This window comes from Danio rerio, chromosome 23, assembly GCF_049306965.1.
Source record: "Danio rerio strain Tuebingen ecotype United States chromosome 23, GRCz12tu, whole genome shotgun sequence".
In the NCBI taxonomy this organism is placed as follows: domain Eukaryota; kingdom Metazoa; phylum Chordata; class Actinopteri; order Cypriniformes; family Danionidae; genus Danio; species Danio rerio.
In genome coordinates, this window is record NC_133198.1 from 30043766 (window position 1) to 30066355 (window position 22590).

The 22590-nt window shown below is 37.7% G+C and overlaps 2 protein-coding genes across 8 annotated transcripts in view; both read right to left on the bottom strand.

Annotated features, from left to right (window-relative positions):
* The window catches only part of stat6 (signal transducer and activator of transcription 6, interleukin-4 induced), a 56195-nt gene extending 49707 nt beyond the window's left edge, over nt 1-6488 (bottom strand). For both annotated transcript variants that reach the window (XR_012398252.1, XM_073938120.1), the window contains exon 1: nt 6380-6488. Coding sequence is in view for 1 of the 2 variants with exons in the window: in XM_073938120.1 (XP_073794221.1) it covers nt 6380-6409 (30 nt within the window). In the remaining variant the exon portion in view is untranslated. The remainder of the gene's footprint in view (nt 1-6379) is intronic.
* A 1344-nt stretch (nt 6489-7832) lies between these two features.
* fignl2 (fidgetin like 2) overlaps nt 7833-22590 on the bottom strand; it is a 113573-nt gene continuing 98815 nt past the window's right edge. For all 6 annotated transcript variants that reach the window (XM_073938530.1, XM_073938529.1, XM_073938528.1 and 3 more), the window contains one exon: nt 7833-13150. In XM_073938530.1, the coding sequence (XP_073794631.1) occupies nt 11121-13150 (2030 nt within the window). In that variant the 3' untranslated portion in view covers nt 7833-11120. The remainder of the gene's footprint in view (nt 13151-22590) is intronic.

Here is a 22590-nt window from a genome sequence, read left to right on the forward strand (position 1 = left end):
GCAGCTTTCTATATTTCTAGGCAAAACGTCATTTGTAGGCGGGGAAACAACGCCATTTCTGCTCGAATCACTTGACTTCCAGTAAGGAGTTTCGAAAGGGGTTTCCGTTTCTCAAAGAGGCTCGATTGCTTTTGCGTTTTATTGTTATATCTTCTTTCCCATCGTAGAGAAAGTCACATACAAATGAGATATTGCTATTGTTTTAATGTACGAACAATAAATGGCAGCAGTGCAGTTTCAATACAATAACATTACGAAAATTTTTATTTTTTTAATTAAACAGGAAAAAACAACCATTAAAACCGAACCCAACCATCAATATATATTCGAATCCTTTAATAAACATCATTCTGAATGATTCCTACATTTGTGGGATCCCGTGAGCTGGAAAGTTGCCATGCCCAGATTTTATAAATATTGTTGTCTAGCCTATTTTATCCTTTACCTTGTTAATATTCTTCTTTGTTGATCGTTCCTAAGAAAAAATACAATAGTCTCGCATATAAATTGTTAAGTCTCCCCTTATTTTGTGCTTTCTTTAACATATTTCGTATTTTGTGTTTACCTATCTTTTTAGTTTGCTTGTTTTTAGCAGACCTGGCAACATGTCTTGGTTCACACCAGGAAGCGAGTCAGGAAACTGCCTCGTCATTACTACCACTGAAAACCCTTTATAATCTCACACCCACACCCAGAATAGCGTTTTCTTATTCTCGCCGAGATATTTGAGAAATATATGACTAGTGTAGGGGTGTAAAACTGAAATAAAACATGATTTACAAAAAAACTTAACGAACAAACAAATTAAATAAAAAACATCAACCACCAGAGGGCAGAGTAACACACTGTAAAAATCCAAGTGATCGGTGTTGAAGTAAATATTATGTCATAAAACCAAACGGTCTAAATCAGCGGTGTCCAAACTTGGTCCTGGAGGGACCAAGGCAGGTAGGTAACTTCCAGGCAACTTGGAGCTAAACTATGCAGGACACTAGTCTTCTAGGACTGAGTTTGGACATCCCAGGTCTAAAAGGACACTTTCCCCAAAATGTACAAGTTTTTGAAATGACATTAAATACACATCCCTCTTGTATATGCAGGAAAGGTAGTTTGAGTCTTCAGACATTCCTTACATCAAAGGGTATTAGCTGATTAATTTGGCCTGTCTGAGGGCTGTTGAGATCAGCACAATGCTGTTGGAGCTTCAGGGGTTGTTTTCATGTCCAGCTTAAACTTAAACAAAGTCAGATTTGACTTGATCAATCTCCTGCTGATAGAGTTTGACAGGAAAAGAGGAATTCTGAGCTAGCAAATGTTATCAATAAAAATGCCATAGCAGTTGTGCAAAGTGTTTAATTTCTATCACAACAAACCATTTACAGCAGTTTTAAAAGGTAACAATTGTGAAAATAAACAACGAAAGCAGTATATTGTTTTGTTAATGAAATGGTCCAAAAACTTAAAAAATAAATAAATAAATAAAAATAAAACAGGAACATATCTGTAGCACTGTTACAAGTCAAAAGTATTATTTTAACTTAAAATAACAGGTTTGTGTTTAAACATATTTGTGATTCAAAGAAAGGATTTCTTACTCCAGCGTTCAGTGTCACATGATTCTTTAGATGTCAGTCTAATATGTTGATTTGTAGTTATAAATTTAATTTATTTTCTTTGTAAATTCCATATTCACAAATGCAAATTTACTAACACTAAACCATATTTTCCTGTTTTTTTGCAAGAATTTAGTCATTATATACATTTAATTTCATTATCTAAAAATAAGAAAGCAAACAGAACTATTTCAATTTGTAATGACTTTAATTTATGTACTGTTATTGATTCTTAAATGTCTTACCCTCAAGTTTATATTATGTTCTTCATTCTTTTTTCTTCTTCTTCTCTCTTTCTCTCTCATATCTCATTTTCATTGACAACGTAATTCATATTCTGTATTGTAAACAAATATTGCTACAAACTTGTCAACTGTTTTTTTTTTTTTTTTTTTTTTTGCAAAAACATAAAAATAAAATAACAATAAAATGCTGATTTGTTGTTCGGTTGCATTCATTTTTATTTGCTCATTCATTCATTTTCTTTTCGGCTTTGTCGCATTAATCAGGGATCCCCACAGCAGAATGAACCGCCAACTTATGTAGCATATGTTTTACACAGCAGATGCCCTTGCGGTCACAATTCAGCACCGTGAAATACCCACATTCTTGGATTCACACACATTCACACTACGGCCAATTTAGCTTATTCAATTCACCTATAATGCTTTTTTTGGACTGTGGGGGAAACCGCAGCACCTGAAAGAAAATCCATGCAAAAACAGGGAGAGCATGCAAACTCCACACAGAAATGCCAACTGATCCAGCCGGGGCTCGAACCAGCAACCTTCTTGCTTTTTTTAAACCAGTAATTATATAATTCACTTTTCAGGAATCTTGATGGAAAGGAAAAATTACAGCATTTATTTAAAATGTAATAGTCTGTAACCTTATGAATTATATTTGTTTTGGTCAATTCAGTGTGCACTTCATGTGATGAATGGTATTTTAAAAAATAAAATAAGTATATATACAGATATGAAAGGAAAAATTAGGAGTCCTTCAGAAAATTGTCAGTTACCATCTATTTATTTGGTATGGGTTTCAGTAAATTATAAATATTTGTTTCTTTCTACAGAGGTCTGAAAACTGTTCTCCCAAATATCAAGTAAATGCTGTTATTTATCTGACATTTTATAGTCATAGTTGTAATACTCTTTTAAAGCTGAAAGCGTTAACAACTTATATCGAAATATACAGTTGTAGTAAGAATTATTAGCCCCACTGTTTATTTTTTTCCCTAATTTCTGTTTAACGAATAGAAGATTTTTTCAATACATTTCTAAACATAATAGTTTTAATAACTCATTTCTAATACCCGATTTATTTTATCTTTGCTATGATGACAGCACATAATATTTTACTGGATATTTATAAGACACTTCTATACAGCTTAAAGACGTAACCAGGTTATTTAGGTTAACTAGGCAAGTTAGAGTAATTAGGCAAGTTATTGTTTAACAGTGGTTTGTTCTGTAGACTATCGAAAACAAATATGGCTTAAAGGTGCTAATAATTTTGTCCTTAAAATGGTGTTTAACAAATTTAAAACAGCTTTTATTCTAGCCAAAATAAAACAAGACTTTCTCTAGAAGAAAAAATATTATCAGACATATTGTGAAAATGTCCTTGCTCTGTTAAACATCATTTTGGAAATATTTAAAAAAGAAAAAAAAATCAAAGGGGGGCTAATAATTCTGACTTCAACTGTGTATCTTTATCGTTCAAATATGGAAAAGAATTATCGAGATTGCATTTTTGCCATATTACCCAGCCCTACGTGTGTAATATCTCCTCTCTTTCACAGCTTGTCCCTATTTCAGGGTCCTCCTAGGTAAAGTGCCAGTGCTGAACAACACCGAAGGCAGCACATCTGGAATCAATACAGTTGAACTGGTAACTAGAGGGTTTTGGGGGAGTTGGGGCTAAGGGTTGGGCTAGTTACGGTTTTGGCCCTGGGGGTCTGTGTGTCCCTGACTCCTAAATAGACTTGATTGCTACCAGCTGGCAGCCTTAACTCACCCTGTGTCAGGGATCTCCTCTGATGTCAACCTTGTCAGTATCAAGGCTAGACAGGACAAAGGAGAGCAAGACATGAGCGGTTCTGGACAGAGGTGAACTCTGAGAAATCTTGCTGCACTGCATATGAACTCTCTGCTTTCTATCTTTATCATTTATGCATTGATGTGGAATAATGAACACATTTCAAATGCAACAAATCATAAATATATTGATGTAATGAACATGCTTTTGCAGGAATATGTTTTTGTAAGGCCAAAAGTGAATAGCAGTGCAGATAGTTGGCAGCTTAATGCACAGATTGACTGTTAAAGACAATGCAAAAATCAGTTATAATGCTTTAACTGACCAAAAGGTAAAACTATACCTTATTTACCTCAGTAAAGGAATGATTTACTACCCTGAAGCAATGTTTCTCAATCTTTTTGACTTTAGAACCCCCAGATTTGTGCCACAATACTAAATAAATAAATAAATAAATAAATAAATAAATAAAAACATTTATTTAAATTTTTAAAATTCAAATCGTCAAATTACAAAAAACAAAATAACGCTTATGTGAGGTGTTTGAAATGCAGCGTCTATGGGGCTGAGTAAATCTGTCTTGTCTGGCTCCTCAGTCTCACACATTTTTTTTCTTTTTCTGAAAGTCTCGATAACCCCAGTTTTTAAAAACTATTTTAAAAAGTAAGATTGTAAAAAAAAAAAAATTTGTTGTACTCTCTGATTCACTGCACTCTAAGTTTACCCTACGATGCCTTCTTCTACTAAGAAACCCGGACATGTGAATAGGGTCCACAACTGAAATGATTGATCATCAAATGATCCTTATTTTAAATATGCCTAACCAATTTCTTTAGCACATAAACAATTTGGCCCAGGAAACAAATTAACTAAAAATGTATATTAATAATTTATCATACTGTAGTCAATGCAATCTATTTTAATTAACAAAATCACCTCCCTCTTATTATTTTTATTACTCACATTATCATAGGCTCTACTTGTAGGTTTTCCAAAACACAGAAAGGGACAATTCACCCAAAAATGTATAATTTACACACCATTTACTCACCATCAAGTGGTTCCAAGCCTTTATTTGTTTCTACATTTTGTTGAACAAGTTTTTTATTTTTTTTAAAGAAGATCCAACCATTTACCTTAATAGTAGTTTAAACAAACACTATGCATGACAATGGTCACAATTTTCTAGCTTTCTTCAAAACATCTTATACACTCAAAAGAAGAAAGAAACTCAAACAGTGTGACAAGTGAAAGGTGAATAAATGATGACAGGATTCACAGTTTTGGGTGAACAATCCCTTTAAATTAGTTGTAATTAAAATAATTTTGTCCTCTTTAATATAACATCCCTTATATTGTAATGGCTTAATGAAGTTAAGGCTACGGGCCAGGGTCAATAATAGCAAACATCATCTAACTCTCCTCTCCAGTCATCACTTTTGGCTACTACTGTACATTACAAGTTACAGACTGGTCTGGGTAGCTGTGACTGAGATTCTGCATTACAAATTGTATAGTTGTTTTTTATAATACAAAAGGGCTGCACAATATATCAATATCGCAATGCAATCACAGTCACATCGCAAGTATATGCAATGTTGAGTCTGGATTATAATTGATCATTTTGCATGTGTTTTTTGAGGCCTATAACTGTGTGAGGGTTATAAAAGCATTAAGGCATAAGAAAACATACCGTTTGAAACTTTGAAAAATTATTAATAATTAATTTAATGGAATTGTTTATAAAACAAAGACTATGCAATATTATTTTACATTTGATTATTCAATTACCGAATACCTGAATACATTTTGATTCTTCGGAAAACAATAAAATGCTGTATATTTAATTAGCATCTTTTTCTTTATTGAATTTATCCATGCTTGTAGATTGTTTATTATAAAAATTTTGGGTCTCAATAATATAAATATTATGCTTATTATACAAGACTTATTGTGCTCAAACTGGAGTAATTTTTTACTGTCCTACAGAATCTTCTCAATCAAACTAAAATTATAGATTCTTTACAAACATTTATTTAACTCGCCTAGTGAAATTCATATCGCAATATATATCGCAGAATAAAAAAAACATAATGTATCATTTTTCCAGTCTCGTGCAGTCATAATGCATGTGCAACTCTCTAGATTTACAATATTGTGTAGCACACACGAATCAGTCCACTTTTTGTCATCGTGTAATTGAGATTCTGCTCCAGCTCTGCATTCAGAGAGGTCGACATTAAGCTGACCAGGTCACATCACTCAAGAATGCATCCGCACGGACGCTTGATACTGTGAGGCGGCTAATGGTGGGGAGATAAAGGTTTTTTTTCCAATAGACTTTTTAAATTACAGTACACTCAATTATAACCAGCATTAAAATATTAACTTTAAATATTCACATACACATACACAGTTTAAATAGCTGCTATATAACTTATACCTGCTTTTAACGCTAACCTCGATCACGTGACCACATTGACAAGTTGAGTAAAAAAACAAATTTAACATGTAATATAATAATAATTTAACAAAGAACCAGCAAATTTCTCTAATTATATAAAATGTTTTTCTTGCTACTTAACGTTTTAAAAATATCTGCTTAAGTTACTTTAGGTAACGTTAAATGTAGGTCGTAAGACATTGCAAACTGTGACGAGGTTGAAACGCAGATTCGACGACTACACGAAACTCAAACAGTTGTGATGTTTCCTTCAACATACCTTAATATGATGTTCATTATGTTTTTGCATAGTTCACAGTGTTTAGCGATAACATTAATTAAATCTCTTTCGCGTCCAGGCAAACGCCCAACCTCATACTCCTCGTGCCCAGACGTATCTCTAATCCCGCCTTTAGGAGTATGTGATTGGTTGGTAATTCTGAGCTTCAAAATATACTCTGACTTGATTGGCTACCATCAACAGGCTGCATTAAATAGATACCATTGAAATGCAAAATGTTTCTCAGTGATGAGTTGCAACTGGAAGGGCATCCGCTGCGTAAAGTATATGCTGGATAATTTGTTGGTTCATTCCGCTGTGGCGACCCCAGATTAATAAAGGGACTAAGCCAAAAATAAAATGAATTAATGAATGAATGAAATTGATGAATACAACCATCTCATAGAGGTTGAGGCAGGAAAAACATTCCAATCAGTAAAGGGAAATTTGGTGCCAATTAACACTGTGTAAACAAATTACAAACTGTTCCTGTCTCTAATTGCCCTGATTTATTACTCTGTACGTGGAACTCAAGAGGCTGACATTGAACAAACTAGCTTTATAATCAGATGTTTCTTTCTCTTATTTTACCTCGCAGATGCCATATATATTATAACGTAAATATAAATTACATGCAGACTATTCATACTGGACAGTTCAATGAATTCTATAATAGCAGGTCCAGCTTAATTCACATGAGATTTATTATCAGTGAAAAGGTGATTATTGACCTTCAGATTCATTTTATTCACCATAATGCTTCCACAAGGTGAGTGTGTTATTGAGTGTATGATGGATATTATTTTATTCCGCTGGCAGCTGGAGAACAATTATCCTTCAGAAATGGTATTGGAGGGCAAGGACTGTGTGTAACCCTTCATTATTCATCTTAATCAGAGACTTAATCATTAGCATCCATCAGCACTTTACATTAAACATCTGATTAATAAAAAAAACATCGGACCCAATGAGGGTTATGTTGGGGGTAAGCGCTTTGATGTATATCCTATAGCTTAAGACAATGGTTGCAATCACACACTTAATTATCTCAATTTCCATCATGGCTTCATTCATTAATTCATTCATTTTCTTTTCGGCTCAGTCCCTTTATTAATCCGGGGTCGGCACAGTGGAATGATCCGCCAACTCATCCAGCACACGTTTCACGCAGCGGATGCCCGCAACCCATTTCTGGGAAACATCATGTCTTTATGGACTACATTTTATAACATTAACTATCTAGCTTTTTTTGTTTTAAACCACTGTATACTGGACCGTTAATCACAGAGCACCTTAAACATTGAATGCAATTAGTTAACAGAAATAAACTATAGCAAATTGAGACAATTGATGTTTATAATTTTATTACATTACATTATTGAATCTCCTTGTATTTTGATATAAATATATAAAGGCAAACGACTTGTGTATGCATGGAAAGTTGAAACATGAATGATTTGTGACATATTCTCTTTAATATTGTTTAATACTTTTTTCTTAAAATACAGTCTTTTCTGAGGTAGACCATTACAGTTCAAGAACATTATCATTTTTTAAAACAGACATCAAAAAAGACATGAAATAAATATTTTCATGTACAATATGCTGCAAAAATGAGGTAGAAATGGTTACAGAAAATGTACAAGAACAAGATCCAAGAACAAAGTTTCTGTACTAATAGATTCAAAACAGCTAATTAATGACAATTTTGTTGGACAAACTGTTCAACTGCCCTCTATGGTTTGTTTTGAAATCAGCCATGCATTTTTGTTCTTCTAGAATTTCTGAATAAAATCATTGCATCTTAGCGTTTAGTATTCTAATATTAAGAAGCTTAAGCTGATCACAAGTGCAGGGCACTGAATACAGGTGCAAATGGGGACCTAAATGTTTGAGCTTGTCTACTTTTGACTGAATTGCTTTCACAGTGTAAACACTCATGTGGTCAAATGTGTTCAAATAGCGACAAAAGACCCCCTACTCTTCATCTGCAGACCTAACATGATCATTATGGGTTTTCATACTGTAATTTCATTTTACCAAAAGCACATAGATTACGATCAAAATCATAGATGCCTACTACATTCTTTTTATTTTCATGTTAATACTTGATGAAAACAGTAATAAGTAGCTATAACTTTCAGCAACTCTCACATGGTCGCCCACTGAAGCTAAGCAGGTAACCCCTAACCATCCCAGATCAGTTTCTGGATGGGAGACCACATGGGAAAGCTAGGTTGCTGCTGGAAATGGTGTTAGCGATACCAGCAGGGGGCGCTCAACAACTATTCTGTGTGGGTCCTAACGCCCCAGTATATTGATGGGGACTCTATTCTGCTCAGATGCGACGTTAACCCCGAGGTCCCAACTCTCTGTGGTTGTTTAAAATCCCAGGACGTCTTTCGAAAAAGAGAAGGGGTTTAACCCCAGCATTCTGATCAAATTTGCCCACTAGCCTTTGTCCATCATGGCCTCCTTACCATCCCAATATCATAATTGGCTTTATCTCTCTATCCTCTCCACCAATCAGATGTGTGTGGTTTGCCGCAATATGGCTGCTGTTGCTTCATCCAGGTGGATGCGGCACACTGGTGGTGGATGAGGAGATTCCCCCCAAAATAGTTGTAAAGCGCTTTTAGTGTCCAGAAAAGCGCTATACAAATGTAAGGAATTCTTAATATTATTATTATTAACTTTATTATTATAACCACTTGTGATGAGCACTAGTTACAGGATCACTGCTAGGTCGAAACGAGTATTTAGTTTCTAGGATTTTGAACTAGTGCTGAATTTTCTTACTCAATATGATGTATTTGTGCGCTCTATATTTCCCTGACTCTGCCAGGTTCTACAGATTTCTGCCACTTCAGCTCTGATCAATATGTGCTCCAGGGGTCATTCTGATTGACCTGTGTGGCATGAGTGAAGCCACCAGCTGTACTTGAAGAACCGAACAGTGCTATAGGGTTACTGGACATCAATCAGAATATGGCTTCTCCAAAAGGCTGTGGTAAGGTAGAAGAACGGGGGATGGGAAAATCAGCTCACCACATGGCTGTACAGAGCCAGCAACCATGGGGGAAAATCATTGTGCTAAGAGAATAGGGTGGGCAGGGTATACGTCAAAACTGATCAAAATTCAGCAATCCAATCTACAGACAATATAAATAACTCTACCTTACAGACAAACAGGATATTTGAAACATTGGTAGAGGCCGCTCCATTTGGATTGTCTACATGATGAGTGTTTTTGATTAACACATTTACACATGATGGTTTGCCACAATTTATGATTAGACATGATTAGCTGCCAATATTTCGTAAAGCAATCTGATTCTGATGTTTGGGTTGTTTAGGTTTTGTTCCTAGAATACACTGAAGAGACGCAATGACATACTCTGAACCATGGTTTTCCAAAAAAAAACAGTTTGTCCAACAAAATCAAACATCTCTTTTGCAGTCTACAATAACACTTCATGAAGACAATCATCACTCCATCAAAATCTACATCAAAAATAAAGGGTAAAGATAAGGGAAAATGTTTTCATAGAGAGTTAAAAACATGGATTTATGGCATCAGATATTCTCTGAAATACCTGAATTACATTCATTGTTTGTCTTTGTAGCATTTTCAAGTTTCACCTAAGAGGTAACAGCACAGATGCAGTGTGTATACAGGTCTGTGTTAGGTCTGTTGCTTACCTCCAACCTCAATACTTACTACTAAGACCCTAAGATTACATACATTCTTTAGTTATCATTTCTGAGGTAAAGAAATTCTTCCTGAGTATTTCAAACAAGACTACATATACTAGTAATAAAATAAACTGAGTAAAGCAGAAGAGAGAAAATAGTCATTCATGGACCCTTGTTTTTTGTGTCCGAGGGTCCTGAGCAAAGGCTCTCACGAGATTGTGAGGAATGTGATGGGTTGTTTACATGTTATATTTGGAAAATCTTACCTTTCACAAGGTGTTCAGAAAGCAGTATACCAACAGTAAAAGCTTGTCTCTTTCTGTTATCTGACATTGTGGATTAGCATTTTAATACTTTTTGGGTAGCAATGCATACTCTTTTGGTAAAATGATCGCTTTGACAAAGTGCACAAGATATGACCGTGGCCTAACAATCAGTTTTGTAAAAAATACTGTTGCTTTCTTTCCTTAGAGGTTGCATAACAGTAAATACCTTTTGGTGAATGCTGTGACTTGGATACAATGATGTTGGTGGGATTTTTTTGGTAACAACAAAGTTTTGATATATCCTAAGCCCTTTAACACCAAATGATCTTTAAAATAATTCAGCGCAAAAGATACAACGCCATTGGAGTGGACTGGGAATAAATAGGATCCTGAGAGTTGCAAATAATGGGGGTATTTTTGAAGAAAAATCAAGTTATCTATAACCTCCAGGTTTAGTCCAGGATCAAGGCTAATTGGAATTCCAGTGAAATTCCAAAATATAATTCAGACTTTCTATCAGATAAGCCAAGCAACTAATAAATGCCCCTTCAAGAAAGGCCTAATATTTCATTTCTTTGGGAAAAAATAAAGTATATGTATATTTATTTAAAAAAAAACACACACCATGGCATGTTCCCAAGATTAAATGCATTCAATCCAAAATGCCTCTCCACCATAAACTGTAATTTCACAACAAGTCCCACTCTTTTGGCTGCAACAAGCAATAAAAAAAAAGAAAGAAAGCATTAAGCAGTCCCCAACCAGTGGCTGACTAGGTTTCAGTGGCTGTAAACCTTGCTCCACTCCATACAAGTGTCCAGTTCTTTTGGGGTGCTGTGAGGGCGTACCTTACAGAAAGCATTTTCAAAGTCTTGGAGAGTAGGGGAAGAAAGGGATGCAGGGAGGCTGTGCAAGGGCACTGATGCAGAGGCCGAAGCTGATGCCAGAGCCTGCTGGCAAAGCTGCAGCAGCTCCCAGACAGAGAAGCCTTCTGAACGCTGCAGTACTGCTGACAACTCCCTTTCGCTGAGACTGCAGCCCTGGGGCGCCAGCGCCTGCAGAAGCACGTGTCTGCGTGTGTTCCCATCTGGCAGGCCTATGTGATAACGCTTGGAAAAACAGCGCAGAAGGGAATCTTTGATCAAATCAGGCCGTCTTGTGGTGCACACCACCAGAAACTGGTTGCTCTGATTATGTTGTATCTTCTCCAGCTGAGCTTGCAGTTGCTGTCTGAGACCTTCCTCCTCAATGGCTTCCACCTCACTAAGCAACACCATTGCGGGTTGTCTGGCAGTTGCAACTGAGAACAGGGTGAGCAAGAGCTGCTCTGCTTCTCCCTTCAATTTAGAGGCCAATGTTGCACAACTCAGCCTATAGAAGGAGGCACCTATTTGAGATGACAAGGATCGTGCTAGTGTGGTTTTGCCCCCTCCTTGAGGGCCAAATAGCAGGATGGTTTTTGGTGGGTGGATTGCAGGGTTGGGTCGCAGGACAGGCCACAGCAGGTCCTCTTCTAATGCTGCTTTAATGTGACAGTTCCCAGCCAGTTCAGTCCAAAGCATAGCTGGACTGCAGTCCTGCAGTTCCCGGCTAACTAGCTCCAGCATTCTGGGCTCTATGCTTTTCATGGGATCAGAGCGCTTCTGAGAACGATTCTGTGAGAAACCCTGCTCCGCACCTCCATTCTCTCCTGTCATAGCTGCTGGGGGGCTGTAGTCCCCTGCGGCTCCGTATGTTGGTGAAACCAGGGGCTTTAGCCCACTGTACTTTCCCACCTCATCTCCTTCCAGGCTTGACTGAGATGAAGGTTTACTAGGTTTAAAGCCTTGAGGATCAGTGCTACCTGTTCCAAAGCCATTTCCAGCTTTATCAGTGACCCCATATGGAGAATCTCCCCCAGTTTTCATGGGGTCATAGCTATATTTCCTATAGCGTGAACTGTCACTGTCTTCCTCATCCAGAGTCATCTCAAATGCTTTTCTCTTCAGGGAGCCCCCAGGCTCTGAGCCTCCTACACTGCTGTTCTGATAGCCATAGCTGCCACCAACCACTGTGGGTCTTGAGGGAAGTGGAGAGGGGATGTAGGGGGCTGTTGGGTGGGTGTAGCTAGGAGCAAGGCCAGTCTGGTGGGGGTAGGTGCTAGGTGGGTAGTTGTACACAGGGGCAGTAGTTGTGTAACTGGGAAGAAGTGTAGGGTTCGGTTGAAGGGCATGTAACGAGGCTGGTGGAAGTGCTGAACTGGGTTGGGGACAGTACCCTGAAGAGAGATAGGTGCCATTGTAACTGGGGGGGTATTCACTGGAATGGGGCCCACTGCAGGAGCTGCTACCACTGTAGCCCGAGTCTGAAAGGTTGCTGTTAACTGCTGATACATTGCCCGAGCCTGGTGGGCCTGCTGATGTGGGAACCACTTTTGGCCCTGATAGACTTTCATGAGAGGAAGGAGGCACCAAGGAATATGCCCCATCAGTGCTGTGCGTAAGAGGCCATGGTTCCAGTTCACTTTTCTGGCCTCCGTTGAGGCCTCCGAAGGCTCCAGGCTCAGGGTATGCACCCACACTAGGGCGTTCGTAAGGTGAGTCTAGCATTCCTGAGTATTTCTCAGCATATCGCTTCAGCAGGTTAGAGGCGGTAAGGGCTGAGATGTCATCATTTGCCCATGCGTAGCTGTAGGAGCCACGACCACGACTAGAGTAGAGCTCAGACTTGTGTGCAGGGGATGAGGTGGTGGAGGACACATCCAAATGCTGCTCAGGCCACTGGCTCAAGGGCTGGGCATGCTCCGGGTTCCAGTGCATCTTTAATAGGCCTGCAAGAGACAGAAATTTGTGAGATTTTTCAGGAAAATCAAGCATATAAAATATCCACAAATCAGTTTTGGGTTAAATAGAGGAAGATTTTTTAAATAAATTAATTCTTCACATTGAATCATTTTAAGACTAGTTAAAACAACTAAAAACTTTTGGTGATCGTGGAGCTCAGTTGTGTTGCCATTTTGCTTAATGACAGGACACGTTTGGCATTGTATGCATACAAACAGAAGGAGCCTTTCTTTTTCTGTCATAAGTATAAAAAAAGAATGCCTGTGAATTTGCTCTTTTCAAGCCCTCAGCCCTGTTGCTGCCTTGTGTTGCCATCTGCAGTTCTCCCAGAGGAGAAACTGTGTTATCACCCTCTGCATGTTTCCCTCAATACATCCCCTCCCACCACCACAGTCCATACACAAAGCAATACTCTAAAAGGCCTCTGTAGCCAGCTTGACAGAGTAAGGAAAAGAGAGAGAAGGAACAGAGGGGGAGAGAGAGAGGGAGTGAACGATATGGGGAAAAGGGGGTAGGGACTAGTGGATGAAATAGTTGTGCTATTCATTTACCACTTCCCATGAAGCACATGGAGTGTGGAATGCCCTTTCCTCTAGCAATCTCCAGCAATGCTTTCTTATGATTGATTTTATTGGCCCAATGTTGCAAAGGAGATCTTAATGCATATAAAAGATGGAAAAGACACCTTTAAAAAAATAAACAAAAATGGTTTTAGTCCCCACCCTCTCCCTTCTCTATCATTAAACAATTTCCTTCTTTCTAAACGTTTAAATGTGAAATACACTTGACGTAATTATAGACTCAACATACTTTTTAAGCATTCTAAAAATGAATCAACAAATTAATAAAGGGCAAAAAACTAAATATTTTTTTAGAGCATGCATGATTCATACTTGTAGATATAAACCATAATATTTTAATCCCTCATTAAGAAATATTTTTCTTTGCTTGTTCTTGAGAATTTCAAAGCGTAAAGAAGAGCTTTAAAACCAGACGATTCATGAGAGTCTGCAACTGCTCCTTCCAGAGGCATTAGCTAAATTCCACACATAGCTAAGCATTATTGAACTGTCAGGAATCGGCCTGGGGTGAGGGCTACAAGGGATATGAGGATGTAAAAGAAATAAACTGCAAATCTTCATTGTAGTGTGCAATCTGAAGAGAAAGTGATGATCACTCATTCACACTTCTGTTCACACTGCGAAGCTGCTGCTTTATTGGCATTTAAATCACGCCTCAGTCCTGTATGCCATGTTCCTCCTTACTCTTTTTCTCCCAAAAACTTGTCCCTCCCCCTTTGTGTGCTCTTTCTGTTTCTCAAACTCTCGCCCCTCCCGTGGCCAAACCTTCCCATGTGTGTCTTCAGATTACGCCTGCTATTTATTCCTAAAGATCACACCAACAGACCAGATGGCCACTGGATTACCATGTCCTTTATATTCATATATCTAGACCCACAAGTTTCCCATGTTTAACATAGCACTCGTTGTGATTTCGAATATAACGAAAACTCAAAAACAATCCTCACCGAAATGTAAAAAATAAGACGACCATGGGTAAATCATTTGGTCAAAGTCAGTAGGCAGGACAATCCCATCTGCAGGCTGGTTTGTGAAGTGCTGTATGGAGCACAATAATGGGGCCAGTGTGTGACAGAGATGGATGGCAGCCCAGGGGAGCTCATAAAACCTGCAACGGGTAGAAAAGGAGGAGGGGGAGTGGACAGCAGGCGCTCCGGACACCGTGTGTGCATGTGCATGCACGCGCATAAGTCTATGTAAGAGGATGGGGCTTGACATTTGGGAAGTCATTCAGGCGGTCAAACTGCTGTCCACTCCATCAATATACATGAGTGTGTGTGTGCATCGAGACACACGTGAAAGTGCGTCCAAATTTGGAATGGGAGTGATATTTGGGTCAGGTTGCTTCAAAAGGAACTGTTCACCTCAGTGTCCAACTTTCAAGCTAAAAGTGCATGAAATCTACTGCAAATGAGCTGCTCTGCAATTAGAGCCGGATCTCATCAGGGACTAATAATATAGATGTGATTTAATCTGTGTTTCTATTTAAATCACCACAGCTGCTGAGATTAACTCATTCTAGGCATCTGAGAATAGATGGTCCAATTACACTGTGGGAAGTGGGAATGACCATTTCAGCCTATTTCTGTGAACAAATGACAGTATGAAGCTGAGGAATAGTTTATTATACATGCCAATTAAGAGAATGATGATGAGTTCTCATAGAGAAATGTTCTTATTAAGATTAGTTTTAAATCTCCTGATGATTAAAATAGCATCATACGCATCCGAAGTACAGTTGAACTCAGAATTATTAGCTCCCCCTTTTTAAAAAATATTTCCCAAATGATGTTTAACAGAGCAAGGACATTTTCACAGTATGTCTGATAATATTTTTTTGTTTTATTTTGGCTAGAATAAAAGCAGTTTTTAATTTTTAGAAACCATTTTAAGGTGAAAATTATTTTCCCCTTTAAGCTATATTTTTTTGATAGTCTACAGAAAAAACTATCGTTATATAATAACTTGCCTAATTACCCCAACCTGCCTAGTTAACCTAATTACCATAGTTAAGCCTTTAAATGTCACTTTAAGCTGTAAAGAAGTCTTGAAAAATATCTTGTAAAATATTATTTATTGTCATCATGGCAAAGATAAAATAATTCAGTTATTAGAAATGAGTTATTAAAACTGTATGTTATGAAATGTGTTGAAAAAATCTATCCGTTAAACAGAAATTAGAGAAACAAATAAACAGGAGGACTAAAAATTCTGACTTCAACTGTGTGCATATTTTTACATTTATCACCATCACAAAAACGTTTTGTAGTATATGTCAACATGCTGTGAAAAATGCTGCTCTGCCTCAAAATGATTTGTGTCTCACACACATGTACCTAAACTATAGCCGCGGGACCAGTTTTAATCAAACATCATTAACACAAGAGGTTTGAGTAAACAGGCGAGTGCTGGGTGGATTAAGATAGGAAGGGCCCTTTAAACAAAACTTCATTGTCCGCATGGGAGCTCCTGACCATTGCTTTGTTTGAGCCGTGATGAGTGGTTCGCCATGCGGGTCCGTGGCTGGCAGGGAGACAGATGTTTCCACTGGTCGCCTTACTGTCTGTGTGTCCATTGTTGGACAACACATCCAGCAGACGTCCTCCTGGCCTGACAATCCCGTTGGTCCTGAGACAAAAGCTGAGGGATCCTATTGTCAGAGGCCTGCCTAATTATGGAAATCTTATTAATCTATTCAGCAGCAGTGCGCTGACAGCCTTTGTGGCATCCTGGGATTTATTAAGGGTTCTTTCGGAGATTTGTGCATGTGTTTGTTTGTGTATATTTCACAAATATATGCAGAAACAGATTTGTTATCACATGAAACAACTATATGCTTCTACAAGCAGGTTGCCCGAGCAGAAGGTTCTGCAATGTGAGAGCCGATCGGGTACGGCTGCCGGAGGATGCTCAGCTTTTCACAGCTCCCCAGGGGTCCGTGTGCACTTTCAGACCGTGACACTTTTGTTTTCCTGCCCTGAGGAACAAAACCTACATGGATGCAACAAGCCTTCTGGGACACGGGGCCATTAAACCAGGCAGATTGCATAGGGGCCAGTTGTAAACAGGAGCAGGCTGAATCAATCCAATCAAGTATTATTGTGGGCTACCAGTTCCTAAACCCCACACATAGATTTAAGTAGGTTTATCTACTAAAGACACCCCCTTCATTGTAAATTCAAAACTTACAAACACCGTGCAAGGATCCTTCGACTAAACAAAAAAAAAAACTTCAAAGTTCTCAGTCATAAGCATTTGATAAAAACTCCCAGTTTCTGTGAGTGAAACATCAAAACAACCGAAACGAAGTTGAACAGTGAGTATCCTGTTAGGAATTATGTCCTGAAACTTCAGCCCATGGTGCTGGTATGTGTGGAACTCCCTTTGAAGAACGCAGATGACACAAAAGAAGGGCTCTTTTAAAGATGAGAGGGAGAAAGATGAGAGACACTGAAAGAAAGAGTAGAAAAGTGCAGAGGGAGGATTGTGTTTGCATGAATTAATCACCTCGGTGGAGATAAGACGGCACCCTGTGTTTTAATCATCAGCTGATTTGTATTCAGTGTACAAACGTCTCTGAATCAATGCTTTAGACAGAGGAACTGCAAAATGTCAATGATGTAAGCCCATTGGGCAATTTAAAGTCATGCTAAGCCTTTACAGGGGTTATTTAAAATCCATTCTCACTTAGGTTTGATACTTTATGTGTTAATATTTTTTTTGCATAATCTAAATTCATTATTTAAAGTAAGGGATAATGTACATCTAGTCGGATGTTCTTGCATTATAAAGCCTGACGAGCTTATCAGCAGCAAACCAGAGGGCAGTCGTATAAGACTGAAGGGCTTTATTCTGCAAAAACAACCGGCTAGATATATAATATCCCACTTATTTCAAGGCTACTTGCCATAAAAGTAAACAATTAGATACAAAACATTGACACTACACCAACCTACTTGTATTATTATTCAGTCGCAACATGGTGCCAAGAACAGCAGTGTGATATATTCATAAACAGTCAAGATGATTCGAAGCCAACAATTGAGCTTGTGTTTTTAGTTTTACCAGTTGTTATTGGGAAATAACATATCTTGGAATGTTGGGATTGACCAATTAGAATCAAGCATTTCAGAGAGCCGTGTAATAATTGATATTAAATTAAATGCATATATAAAACACCCTATAAAAGACACAAAAATAGTTTTTCATTAAAAAATAACTCAAAAAATACTTCAGAAATATACTGTTCCTGTAGCTAAAAAGGGACAGGCATATATAATGAGTGATGCATGCCGATTAAACAAGTTAATATATAAAATAACAACACAAATATAAATATATTCTATCAATAATTATTTCTTGTTAATTATATCATTTAAAAAAAGGATAACTATATAAGATACATTTAAGCTATTTACCATTTAAATCTCTAACTTAAATCTAAAACAAATTATAAAAAAAATAAATAAATAAATAAATAAAATGTAACCCAACAACCTAAAATAAAAATATTAATAAAAAGTGAACATCTCACTAAAATAACACTAAACCTTGTCCTAAGAAAAATAAAAGAATCATGTGTGGTATTTCCTCAAAAAGACACCAGCTTCATATAATTTACAAGGCATGCATAAAAGGCCATAACTATGACAATTTTCTATGAATCAATGCATTAGTTACAGTGGTGTGGTTAACATGATCTCTCTGTCTCTTTCTCTCACTCATTCTTTCTGCTCATCTGCTCCCTTTTCATGGACCTAAAAGATGTAATAGCAGAAGAGGCAGTGGGCCTTATGAGTTTTCACACCTGCTCCTCAGCACACTGCCAGACGCCGTGGCTCTTTTCAGGCCGGCCCCGTGGGGTCCCTAGAGGAAGGAGCCTATCTGTAAGAGTGGCAGTGAAGGATCTGATTTTCCCCTTCTTTCTCTCTCTCTCTCTCTCTCTCTCTCTCTCTCTCTCTCTCTCTCTCTCTCTCTCTCTCTCTCTCTCTAGTTCTCTATGTGCACTGCAGTCCATAATCTCAGATTTGAAGGTGTTATTGCTTAGCCTTTTGGGACACTGTAAGTGTTCCCATCTACATGTTTCTGATTTTTCTGATGGCTATAGTAAATACTAAGTCTCAAATTATATTTCACATGTGTGAGAGGAATGAAAATGTTAAATTGTAAGAGACAAACATGACCAAAAAACCCAAGTGCCATATTCCCAAGTGCAATATCATTTGCACAGTTTAGCCACAAAAATAAGAGGAACACAAAAGCCTTGGTGGTTTGAATGAATGATTAGATACTCATAATTTTAGAAACAAATTACCAACCCCCCTGAAAAGCTAATTCTTGCCCACAAATGGCCAAATGCTTGGCACCCCTCCCCTAAAAAAAAAACAGGGTTCCCATTTTCTGTGGCCGCAGGCCAGGTTTAGGTCATTGTGTCCACTAATATATCAAAGAACAGCTGTCCTAAGGGCCTGTGATGACCAATCACCCCCTTCCATCTGTCTCTCTTACCCAATCTCTCCTCCATCTCCCCCTGTTCTCCTCCATCCCCTTCTTCCAATCTCTGTCTTTCCCCCCTCTCCCTCCTTCTTCTCCACCCTGCCCCCTCATAGAGATCCCGTACTGCGTTGTGGTGCCCTTGCTCAAATTCCCAGTCACTTCATTTAATGACTTTCTCTGTTCATACTCTCAAATATTTTCTTGGACTGGATGTAATATATACAGTATACACACTATGTGGTAACTTTGCAGACTACAAGTCATCCAAAATCAAAATGTCATATGTCATTTACTGTAATCAACCTCATATCATTACAAACCTGTATGACCTTTCATTTACACTTTCATGTATGTATTTGGCAGATGGTTTCTTTTTCTTTGGGAACTGAACCTATTACCGTAATGTTCACAAAGTTTCTGTAGGTATCAAACACAAAATCTAAATTGTGATAGATTTAAATTTATGGATAGATGCTTTTTCCAAATTCACTTACACTGCACTATGTATGTTCATCTTTTCAATGAATCGAACACCTGACCCTTATGGTCATTTTAACAATTATAGTTTTCCCTGAGATTCAGAGCTATGACTGCATTGCTACCCCTATTTGCTCTGTTGCAGCAACAAGAAAGCTTTCTATATTGTTCTTCTGTGGAACACACACATGCGCATACTTGTTTTGGTGGTTTATGAGGACTCGTCATAGGCATACTTAGGGTTGAGTGGTATGACCAAAATTATATTTCACGTTTTGAGAAAGCTTATTTCATGGTGATGATATCTTGCATAATATAGTTTTTTTATATAGGTAGTTATTTCAGAAAATGTGTTAAGTTTATATAATAAATAATCCTGATTATTTAAAAAAAAGAGAAAAGAACTTGATTTTACTTGATCATCTTTTAACTTAATACGTTTAGAAAACAAAATATTACTTTAGACAAACAACAAATTTCACTGTATGTCACATTTCACAGTTTTATATGGACAGACCTTAATATTATAAACATTTTTTCAAGAAAGGTCTTCTCACAGATATATCAAATATATCCCAGGTAAGTAACAGGAAAAGAAAACCTAAATATGAAAATATAAATAGGTAAACAAGGCAATATTAAACATACATAACATATCAAAAATACAAATTATAAACAATTAAAATTCTTGTATAAATTTTGAAAGTACAGTTTAGGTCAGAATTTTTAAACCCCCTGAATTATCAGCGCCCCTGTTTATTACCCCCCCTCCCCCCCTCCAAAATTTTGTTTAACGGAGAGCAGATTTTTTTTTTACAGATTTCTAAACATAATAGTTTTAATAACTCATTTCTAAAAACTGATTTATTTTATCTTTGCCATGATGACAGTAAATAGTATTTGATTAGATATTTTTCAAGACACTTCTATACAGCTTAAAGTGACATTTAGGCTTGACTAAGTAAATTAGGTTAACTAGGCAGGCTAGGGTAAATAGGCAAGTTATTGTATAACGATGGTTTGTTCTGTAAACTATTGAAAAAATATAGCTTAATGGGGCTAATAGTTTTGACCTTAAAATGAATTTTTTAAAAATTAAAAACTGCTTTTAGTCTAGTCAAAATAAAACAAATAAGACTTTCTCTAGAAGAAATAATATTATCATACATACTGTGAAAACACCGTTAAGTTTGATTTTTAACAGTTTTGAATTACAAGGACAAAGGGCATGTTCTCATAAACCACCTCAACATTGTAACACCCATTTCATTATACAAACCACCAACACCAGTACAATATTTATCTTGAACTTTTTTGTGCATATAACAAGTCACTTTGTTCCTAAAAATAAAACTGAACCCGAGTTTCATTGTATTTTCAAAAAGACACCCTCATAAAAACCCTTGTAAAGTCATACAGGATTAGAACAACACAGGGGTGATTAAAAGATGACACAATTTTTCATTTTCAGCAAACTCTACCTTTAATTAAAGAACCACACACAAGCCCTTTGAGGGATATCTGGGACATCTTAGAGCAGAGATTGCAAGCTTGAAGCCCAATAACCCTCAGCAGCCCAGGACTTAATTGGAAGCCTAATTGTGGCAGCAACGGGCCTAATGAGCTGTCTTCAATGACGGTGAGATGATGAGCAGAGGCAGGGGGTCCCAGGCAGAATGTGTATCTCTAAGCCCCTTTTCCTACCGCCGCCGTTTCTCTTCCATCTCACTGACTGCACTGCGGGCTAATTAAAGTCCATTCACACTCGCCACTAATGACCCCACGCTCATTCACACAAACACTTCAGCACCTTGCCTGTTTACTCAAGGGCCACATTCACCCCGTCGCTCTCATTAGAATAGATGTGTTGGATGCTCGTTGTTAATCGCTCCTTCTGAGGCATCCAGCGCACCCCTTCCCATAGACCCAACTCAAAGCCTTAATGACTTAACAGATGCAATTAGAGTGCTTCTTGGGTTGGAGATAGGAAGAAATGAGGTCATAGTGAAGCGGGAGAGCTGAGGCTATGCTTGTTTCTCTTTAAAAGAGGAATATGTTGGACAGCAGGGCCCCCCGAGCAACAAGAGTTAGAGCACTCATGGGCTGCTGGCCTGGGACTGATTTAAGGGTGTGTTTGAAGTGCAGATTACAGATTCTTTGCACCAAATCCCTCCAGGAGTATCCATGGCCCCAGGAATCTCTCTCAGATTTCCTTCAACTCTCAACACTCTTCAGCGTGCCGTTCTTACATGCTCATCAGAGCTGCACTTTTGTTTGTGGAAGCAATGTGACACACATCAAACACAATACTCGAATGGACGTAGAGAGAGCACAAAAATGCCTGTCCTCTCTGAGTCGAACATAAACACCGATGTCAGAAATTCTCAGTTGCTTCTCAAAGAAAATTCCAGCATGGATGTGACACTATTCACATATATACCACATAAGCTGCCCTACATTCACCTGACTCCAGCACAGGCGACTTATGAGGCAGAAAATGAACTGAAAGGACATATTAGCACTGGGAATGTCCGGAAAGCTCAAAGGGTAAACAGAAGGGATACCTAACAGCTTTGTGTGCTGTCCTAATATCACACTAGACACTCGGGGAAATACTCGCACACACATATACTTTGCACAGTCAGCAAACATCAAACCTTCCAAACAAACCAGTTCCTAAATCCAAATGCATGTTGCAGCACTAGAAAATCCGGATTTTGGAGGAGTGTACACTGAATTGCAAACAAACAACTGTCCAGATCCTCGAAGAGTTCTAAATATTCTGCCTTTTTAAGAGATTGTTACGGATTTTCTATGATTTATTTGCATTTGTTTGATCAAAAACATATAAAAACTTAATATTACTACAGTAG